Genomic DNA, 10,028 nt, shown 5'->3' with positions numbered 1-10,028 from the left:
GGAGCCAGGTTGTGACACTTGGTAATGATCAAACTTTTTTAAAAAATTGTTTTGATTATATCTAATTTTCAATGTAATAGAGTTCAGATTTATAATTGATAAAAAAAAATAGTTTTTCTTTCTCTAAATTCCTGATACTTGGTTTTGACCATTTTGAACTTGAATGTCAGTGTCACAAGTACTTTCCTTCATAATTCAAATGAAGAAAAAAATCCCATTTTTTCTGACCCTTCTCCTGTGTGTAAATGTGCTTAAATCAAAAACATTTAGTTAAACTCATGTCTTAATTATATATATACATTTTTACATGTTAACCACGTGTAAAATGTCAAATATTATAATAGATTTTTCCATTGATGGTAGTTTTAACCATATAAGTATGTGTTATCTATACACGTACTGTACACTGTGGTATTTATAATCAAACTATCATTTTAACTCATTTGAGAAGTCCTTTTTAGGAATTTTGGTTTTGCTCATCACATGGCAGACCACACCACTTTTTAAATCAGGAAACCACAGTATTGAAAATTGTCTTCTATGAACTATCAAAATGCCTCATCAAGCTAAAAGTTACTGTAATTACTGAGACAAGCGCTTCAGATCAACGCAGCTCAGCAAAGCTGATGGAGACTCCACAGTCTCTGAGGAACATCTGCTCCTCCTCGCCTAGCAAGCATAAATATAAAGCACATGCTAATCTTGGTTTCTATTAGGAAGCTCCTTCCTAAAGGGCCTGTTGTCTATAGGGTGCTTGAGACATCAGTCTGTTCCTTATCATTATAATGAACATGCATCCCGATGCCAAGCCAGTATTGTGCGTTGTAGAGATAGGAGGACTGCTTATACAATGACCTTGTTTAAACCAGGGTTTCCGTCTCCTTGATGTTCCTCACACAAAGGTAAGCGCTTGGTAATTATATGCAGTCCTGTAAAACGAGCCAAGAAGGACCTCCATACCCTCAAGGAGAGAAGAAAATATGAGACAAAGAAAAAGGGGACGAGGTGCAGCAAGGCAAATTTATTCATATTTTGACTGGTGGACGTCGCCACGAGGACAGTCTTGGCTCAAGAGCAGCTCTCTGTAGCGGATGAAGCTTCCAGTCAGGTAGAAAAAGGAGACACAGCACACCTTTCCTTATCTAGTGTGTCACAGCTGTTTCAGTGGAAGTGCAAAAGAAAAGTTAAATGTGAGGAGCTCACACTGATTTTGTTTGTCTCTTTGTTCTTGATTGCACCCCTTATGAATGCAGGAAAAAAAAGTGATGTAACATCTATTAAACTATCTTATTCTAAATTATATGTACACTGTTCTGCTTTTGTCACTCAAAAGGTGTGTGCTCACCTCACATCTATTCATAAGTCAGACCTCTGCAGCTCTCTTAAATTAAAGAGCATTTTGAAGAAATGTGATAAATAGCTTTTAGTCTCTGGATTAAAAGTCAAGGATTTTTGCTCTCACTTTAGTTCAACATTTCTTTTTTAATAGTCTGATAAATACAGCACTTAAATTTCAAATTACAAATATGACACACACTCAAATACTCACACACGAGTCTGCTACAGTTGTGAGGCAAAAATATTCACACACATATGAAGGAGTATGAAGACATAGACAGGATTGACACGAGTGCTTGTCATTAGCTCTCCTCCCTTAACTTTATCTACTGCACATGCTAAAGCATTTGATTGGTTCATCACAGTCTGCGAGGAAGTGCCACCCTGAGAGGCTCACTTGGGGCAAAGGAGCTCAACAGGTGCTCAAATCATTTGCTGCACATCCACTACTTTAATTGTAGTAAATAAAATGTAAAAGCACGGAAACATAGGTTGTAATGACTTTTAATCATCCAAAATTTGAAAATGTGGCCTACCTTTCACTTTGCGTGCTCACAGCCTGAGCTCTGTATGATGAAGGTACTCCCATCTGTCCCTCATGTGTGCATTCTGTTTCTCCAGCCTGAGAGGAGAATAAGTTTGCCTCATCTATAGCTTCAGAGCTGGACTCTGATCATCCACGTGATGCATTGCCTTCTTGTGAGGCTGATTGTAGCAGATCCGGTTGGGAAGCCTCCTCTGGTTTTGGTCATTCTGCTCTTCTTTTGATGCAAGCAGTTCTGCTTTTATTTTAAGGGTGTATAAAAAGATCCAAATTGTTACACAGTGCAAAACAACAAGTCAAACCTCCGAGGGATCACCTCCACAGTTACCCTTATGGTGTCCACCAGGTGTGCTTCATCAGTGGTTAATAAAGTTAGAACCACCCCTGATGTGTGATGTCAGTTCCCATCTTAAAATCTCTTCCTACACACATCCACATCTACCAAACTTAAAACACCTATCATAATAGTTACATAAGAAAGCTGGCCTGTATATATTCTGAAACGTTTATTAAAGTTATTCACACTTTTAAACAGATTTTAACTGATGTTGGACAAAGCTAAGCCAGGCACCTGTTGGCTTTTCTACTGTATTTTTGTTCTTTTCTATTAAAACCAACAGAAACATTAGATATTTGTGTCAGCGCTCTGTGTACTTGGCTTGCATGCAGCCAGTTGTGTGTGTGTGTGTGTGTGTGTGTGTGTGTGTGTGTGTGTGTGTGTGTATGTTGTCTAACATTGCCAAAAGCAGCCATCCAGATCCTAAACGGGCTTGTAACCAATTTTCTGGTCAATGGACAACGAGCATTTTGTACACCCTCGCCATTCCTCTCTCCACCGACCTGCTACAGCAAACCCGAAACAGCAAAAAAAAAAAAAAAAAAAAAAAGTCTTTTCCAAAAATGGCTGGGTGGTTTGAATAAAAGCTCAGAGACCGCTTAGTGAAGCAGTGAAGGTTAAAAAACAACCGGACAAGCGAAACAGATGCATGGAGGGCCACAGATGCTCCGAAGATGGATTTCTCAGAATCTATCCATCCATTAATGCATACAGTACATATGCAGAATATAATGCGTGCGTTGACGCGTACATCTCTTTACATAAACACATGCACACTTTAGTTATACACCTGTCTGTATTTAAATTCGCTATGCACACTTGTATGTACCAACACATGCATGAATGCACAGATGTCGTTGTGAATAGACATGCACTCACACACAAAAGCTTATTCATACAGCAGAATTGCCAAATGACCTTTTGCCTTCATGCATAAAAACAGGCAACAAGTTTACCAATCACAACACTGACACAGGCTTCGGTAATGTATGTACACTGTACTTTATTGTTCAGCCCCTCTTCGATGTGACACTGATAGATAAGGCTTGACTGCTGACTAAGGCAAGGACAGAAATGTACATAAGAACAGACATGGCATACTGCAAGAGAACACTTTGGCTGCATCTCAATAAACTAATCCCGCTTCTTTTGCTTGTCGTCGCTCTGATCACCAGCCTCAAGGTACAGTACAGAGAGATTTCCTTCCTTTGCCAGCGTCCAGAGGATGCTGAGGGAAGGAGATGGAGCTGTTTGAAAGAATATTGATGCTTGTCATCATATCATGGCGACGTTTAAAACCTCAAGAAAGGGTTATCCTGCATGTCCACCAGGAACCTCTCTGAACAACAATCTCTTCTTTTTTTCTTGGTATTATCAATGAAAGGCTTGTGTTTGTGCATTCTCAACAGCACCTGAGATATATTCAGCATTTAGAGCTTCAAGCCATAGGAGAAACAATATTGACTTAGAGTCCTGTTTCAAACTAGAGACAAGCACATTATTTATCTTTCAGATATCTGGAAAAAAAATAAAGGGAAGTTCCTGGTTGAAAGGATAAGGCTGGTGATAAATATATCTAGATTTTTTATATCATCAACAAAAGCCATGAAAAGACCAAAAACGACCTTTTTTTGCCCGTCTCTCTGCACTTTCTGATTTCCCCAGCTTGTCTGTCCCTGAGCTAATTCATTCCTCCTGAAGATGAAACCAAATCACAAATATATTTGTGAATTTGTAAAAATGGCTTAATCATTTCCTAAAACTAGTTTTTAGCAAGCCGTCCTCATTCAGGAGTAAACTGTGTATTTGTTGGAGCTAATTTCAGGGACATGTCAACCCGTGCAACAATATGTCTTCATTGATATGTTGTTATCATAGAAGGTCTTTGGCACAGGGAGATAAGCTTTATCTGGCTTTGACTACTCTAGGTGTGTTTCCATCAACCAGTTTTTATTCGTATTTTCAATTTGCACATAAAAAAAACAGAGTGGAAATGCAAAAAAATTGAAAAAAACTCAAAATATTGCAAAAAAACAAAGTTATACTTGGCTGAGGTGGAAAAGTTGGCAGATCGATAAAAGCAAAGTGTAATGGATACAGATTTAGCAATTAAATCATGACGTACATGAAGCATGAGACTTAACCTACCCCGAACGTTTCCACTCTACTGAAGAGATGTAAAATGCTGACAGAGACTGTAACTCTCCTCAAATTAATACGTGAAACACACAGAAATGTCTGTGACAGGTGCTGTTTTAATTATGTCATCTCATTGCGCCCCCTTTTTCTGAAATGGTTTAAAGGGATAGTTCGGAATTTTTGAAGTGGGGTTGTGTGAGGTAGTTATCCATAGTCAGTGTATTACCTGCAGTAGATGGCAGTCCACACCCCACCCATTTGGAGAAGCAGGTGGAAGTACCGGCACGGAAGCTAAGCAATGTACTGCTGTGGAAAGGGCCAGCAGCAAAACGAATTTTAGCCACCTAAAAAAAAAAACGATATCAGTTTAAGTGTACGCTATATTTAGAATATTTTCACCGCTTTACCTTGCCATCAGACAGCGCTTTTCTTTGGCGCTACATTTTCTAAACCATATAACTTCCATAATCCTACATATGCTATGCACTGACCCAAACAGCTGATGTGCGGCATAATAGTGCCTGACATGTGTAGGAATACCAAGTTTTACGGTTGAGAAAATGTAGTGCCAAAGGAAAGGGCTGTCTGATGGCAACTTATCTTGATGACCCAACTCCAAATATTTGAAAAACTGCAGTGGATGGAAACGTGTATTAATTCAAATTTTCTTTCACAGAAATTCTGGAAATTTTGTGAAAGTCTGTACTCAATTTGGATGGAAACCTAGCTACAGACAATTCTTGTTAGTAGGTTACATTTGTTGTTGCTTTTGGTATTTTCATGGGATTTGCCAACAATAAGAGAAAGATAAGATAAAATAGCACCAGATTTGTCCTGCAGGGTTTTTTTCAACACAGCTTTCAGAGATCGATGTCATCCTGTGCATAACCTCAACTACAATATGGATATTTGTGCAGAGAAGATAGATCCACCAGTGGTCCCAGAGACAAATGGATCCCAACCTTCACTGTAAAAGATGTCTATGAAAAGGCTACTTGTTTATTGTTATAATGGAGAGACTGTGACAATGTTGTCAGCATTACACAATATAGTCCAATGCAGTGGGATCTAGTGCATATAAGGCAGTGCTACACCAAAAATATCACCTGTTTCACTGTATCACAGCAGAGTATAGTCTTTAATAAGAAGACTAATAGAAATCCATGTTTACACATTACATGTCGTCTAAATAGGATGCAACAGTGCCATTTGTCAGACTGAGAAAAAGTAAGAATGTCAATATGTGAAACAATTTCTTAAAAAGCAACATTTGAAAGTTTTGTTGCTATACCTTCTTTTCTTTCCCATGTCGATGTTTTGGTCGGTTTTATTCTGTGAACGGTCTCAGGGAAGTCTGATGAAAAAAACAAAACAAAAACTGACGGTATCCCTGTGTGAATTTCCTGACAACATCGCAGTGTTTACTAAAAGTCGGATACTTGTGAGGGTCTTTTTGTATAATAGAATAACAGCGTAATTAAAAACCCACAAGTGTTTGTTCACTTCCCCTCATAGACGGTGAACAGTGTCTACCATTTTGTGAGCCGACCCTTTGATTCAAGTTTTCCGGAAACCCTTCGAGTCACTCCTCGTTTGAAGATAGTCTCTGCCTACTCTTGGGTAATCTGTACATATGGCATGAGCTTCTGTTTTACACACACTTGATGCTCAGCAGCCCTTTCCTTGCACTCTAACAAGCAGCTTTTCTTCAAGTGTTTAGTCATCGTTAAAACATTCATTTGCACTGTAACGCCGCATTAAATCCTAAGACACATTAGTTAAAAGCATTAGTTTAAAACATTTTTTTTTTATCGTAGCCAGTCCACCTTTGATGAAGACCCTTATTTATGTGATGTACGATAGTGTGGGGTAAACCGTACGAAACACACCTTGCAACTTTTTTTGATTGTTGAATAGGTTTCCCTTCCTTTAAACTCGTAAATTTTTCTGACATGAATTCATCCTACACATCACAGAAGATACTTGAAACTAATCTAAGACATGAGCATGTGAGAAAAGATATTTTTAAGAGGAAACAGCAAGAATTTATGCTTATTTGTGAAATTTCTCAATAACCGATTTTTGTGTTATCAGTGGTGCTTAACCCTAATCCTTTAATATGTTCATCATGTGGATTTTAAAATATATTTTTGATGATTACTGTTTCTCTGGTGACATCAAGATATGTTACACTTTCTGCAGATTATTATCTATAATAGCCATAATATTATAAATAACCGAAGTAGGAAAAAGGAATGCCCATTGCTTGGTGGTCCATGCCAGAGATTGTGAATCATCGTTGTCTAAAATGTAATGGCACCAAAATGCTGACACATTAGCTGAAAAATAAATTTCATTCCCAGAGAGAATACTTTAATGTACCCCCTCTTCACCTCTCTATGTACCCTTCCCTCCCTTCCCAGAGCAGGAAAGCAGCTACAAAAACACTGTAGGCACTGTGACCATGATACACTTTCACTACAAAACTGAGCATAGTAAGAAATAAAACACATCCCCGTCATCTCATGGTGTATGAGATAAGAGAGGGCAGTCCATGTGAGTCCATGTGCAGTTTATAGTGTCTTTCTTTCTCTCAGTGAGGTAAGAGGTGCTATATGATTGGGTCCATCGATAGGCAGCCTCTGGGGAGTCATTTATCCTTTACTCAGCCAGGCTGCACACAGAAACATTTACATATTCTCATAGACAGTCCTGTGATGTGAACGCATCCGTCTCCCCACCTTGGCTGAGGCTTTTTATCTGTAAGGCTTTGAAGGTCCGTTAGACGCCTTTAATGTCCTCTCACACTGTGAGCCTGTGTGTCACAGTCCAGGGTGGACCCAGGAGCGTTGTTATCCTCAGACTAGAGATTATTAGTTCAAAGGCTCTGGGGTTAAAGGTCGCCACTCTGGGGTTCAGGTCTGGTTTCCTGGTTGCGGCTGCGACCAAGTCTGGGGAAGCGGGATGACGTTTTGGACCGGGGAGTCTTGGCTCCGCCGTCATTGGCCTGGGGAGTGTCTCTGGATGAGAGAGAACAGTGGGAAGGAGAAGAAATGAGTTTAAGACTTTAAATGAACATTTGGTTAAGTTTATTACCAAGTTTATTATTCAAAACAAAACACTGATGCTGCATCTGGAGACTTAAATGCATCATTTCCCTTCTGCCAGAGAACATTTTCTGGAAAACCAGGCTCTGCCATAAATTCTACATTTACGAAGCTTATATATTTTCAGTTTTTGTTGACACTGTCAGAAAGGTGATAATTCTACTTTATGTTTGTTATTGAGGTCGTAGTGGGTAGTGGTGTACTGGAGTGCGTTATAATGAAAAGTGTTACTGGAGTGCACAAAATATTAGGAACACTATTCAATATAATGCACCCCAGTACACCACCACCGTCCACTATGACCTCAATAATAAACATAGAGTAGAATTATCACCTTTCTGACAACATCAACAAAAACTGAAACACAGGTGTACCTAATGATGTGGCCAGAGAGTGCAGAAACGTATTAAATTGGCTGTTGCTAAGCCTGTCCAGCTTTCAATTCTCACACAGCTCAGATGCAGTCTACGATGACAACAGTGGCAGATTTATCACTTGAAATTCTTGGTAATTTTTGAAACAAAGGGTCCTTGATTTCAGGCTGAATTAGACAAAAGACGACTTCTTATCTCTAACAAGCAACCGTTGATTTTGCCGGCTGAAATGACTACCATTGCTGGCAGATTTTATTAGCTGTACCTAGCTAGGTAATTAAGCTAACGTTAGCTCCATGAGTTGGTTGAAAACACTGTCTCCAGCTGACTTTTTAATATTTCCAGCTGAATTGTTTTTTGTTTTTGTTTTTAAAAGGGGTTCTTAAATATGCACTTGATGGCTACATACATGATATCATGCTACAAAACTATAACTAAAGCTGCATGTCCCACGCAACCCCATTTTGCTAGCTTACATACTCATTTTGTTCGTATTTTTAAACATTTTGTCACTATGTCAAGAGAAATAGCTTTTAGGATGAGAATTGATATGTTTGGCAAACATAACATATCTCAGGTAATGTTACCTGCAGATGCTGGAGTGTAAGCTTCCTCAAATCCGATAAGGAGTAGGTCAGAAATGCTAACATAATTCTAAACTATGATAGCGTTAAAGAGTGTCTTTCACACAATAGTAAAATACTACATGTAGTATGTACTAGGTGTGACAGGCCTTTTTTAAAAACACAGCCTCTAACCTTACAAACTAATGTTATTAGTTAATGATATGCTAACTCCTGACCTTGGAAATAACACTAGGTTACTACCGTAAAAAGTAAACTAGTTAGCTGGACATGCTAACGTTTGTAGCTTACATTAAAGCAGATAAATACACTGCTTAATCTATTCTTTACACTTTTGCTCTTTTGTTTTTGGAAAGTTGTCTTAACAAAGATTTAAGAAGTTTGGAGGTTGGTTTCTTTCTTCTTTTAGACATATTTCCAAAATAAAAAATGTCTCAACATTGAGAGGCAGGCCTACCATGCTTAGTTATGAGAGAGAGAACATCTCGGCTAAGATGAGAAATTAATTCTAATGACATAAAAAACTATTGATATGCTGTCTTCATTGCAGCACTTAGTTGGTCAGCTTTCCAGATATCCTTTTTAATACCTTTTTAATATTATCCACATCTAAACCCTCATTATCCCTGCTCTCACCACAGGAAGGAATTATTTGTGACACACAGCAGATCAGATCTCATTAATCTCAGATCTTGTGATGCTGTTCAGACTTCCCAGACTTTCCTCAGGAGGAAATAATCTTGGCCACTTGATGACATCATCACCCTGGTTACCATGACTACCATCTTCACAACATGTGAACCCTTGATCCCTGAGTCTTATCAGATAACGATGAGGATGAATGAGAGGCACTTGTCAAAAGGACGGAAAAGCAAAGCAGGGAGACTGAATGCCTGGGGTTAAATGCTTTCTTGTTGTCTGAAACACCTTGTGGTCCCCTGCTCTACCTCTGAAGCATTTCATCCCCAAGACATCTTTCACGATGAGGCAATGATTGTGTCAGAGGAGTGGGGAGTTCAAGTGCTTCTTTTTAGAAAGGGATTTTCAATAAATATTAAGATCAGAGGAAGAGGGCATTTCCATGTTGATGTCCAAAACAACAGTGCTGGCCTCTTTAATGATGCATCCCAGCTGGTAGAGTTGTGATTAAGGTTATCTGGGACATCTGGGCGGTCCTGTGTTAGGAGTGTGATTCCCACTCGGACAACACATCCTAAAAATAAATGCACTCATGGTGAGGTGCTTTGGCTACAAGTGTCACCACAAGCCATATGGTTGTATGGGAGGCAGCAGGCGCTGAAAAAGCAGCACAGTAAAGCTGAAAACACTCCACCACGGTGTGTCATATGACGCACATCACTTGCCGCCCCTAGCACCTACAGGAAGTGTTGTGCTGCAGCGCATCAATATAATAGTTAACTGGATGTAACTGCAGTCCTATGAGTACAGCATGGGACAACGAAATGCCATGGGTGAGTTGGCTATTGTAGTTGTCTAGTTTTTGATTAATAACTTGAAAGAAATAATAATCTGAGCAGTGAGATTATGTTTTAAAAGCAGCAGATCAACAAACAATTAATTAGTTTTTCCCTTGTAGATGAAGGC

At 39.0% G+C, this 10,028-nt stretch overlaps 1 protein-coding gene across 6 annotated transcripts in view; it reads right to left on the bottom strand.

Annotated features, from left to right (window-relative positions):
- Positions 1–3,200: 3,200 nt before the first annotated feature.
- Positions 3,201–10,028, bottom strand: part of snx29 (sorting nexin 29) — a 149,392-nt gene continuing 142,564 nt past the window's right edge. Inside the window, exons 21-22 of one of the 6 annotated variants that reach the window (XR_006399360.1) lie at positions 4,368–7,378; positions 3,201–3,447 (exon numbers count right to left, since the gene is read on the bottom strand). Coding sequence is in view for 1 of the 6 variants with exons in the window: in XM_044337314.1 (XP_044193249.1) it covers positions 7,252–7,378 (127 nt within the window). In the remaining 5 variants the exon portion in view is untranslated. Of the gene's footprint in view, positions 7,379–10,028 lie in introns of all 6 variants that reach the window. The other 5 variants (XR_006399359.1, XR_006399358.1, XR_006399357.1 and 2 more) reach the window with 5 other exon arrangements.

The sequence above is a fragment of the Thunnus albacares genome, chromosome 20, assembly GCF_914725855.1.
Source record: "Thunnus albacares chromosome 20, fThuAlb1.1, whole genome shotgun sequence".
Taxonomy (NCBI): domain Eukaryota; kingdom Metazoa; phylum Chordata; class Actinopteri; order Scombriformes; family Scombridae; genus Thunnus; species Thunnus albacares.
Note: the sequence above shows the minus strand (reverse complement) of the source record. Positions and strands in the feature narration are given on the sequence as shown.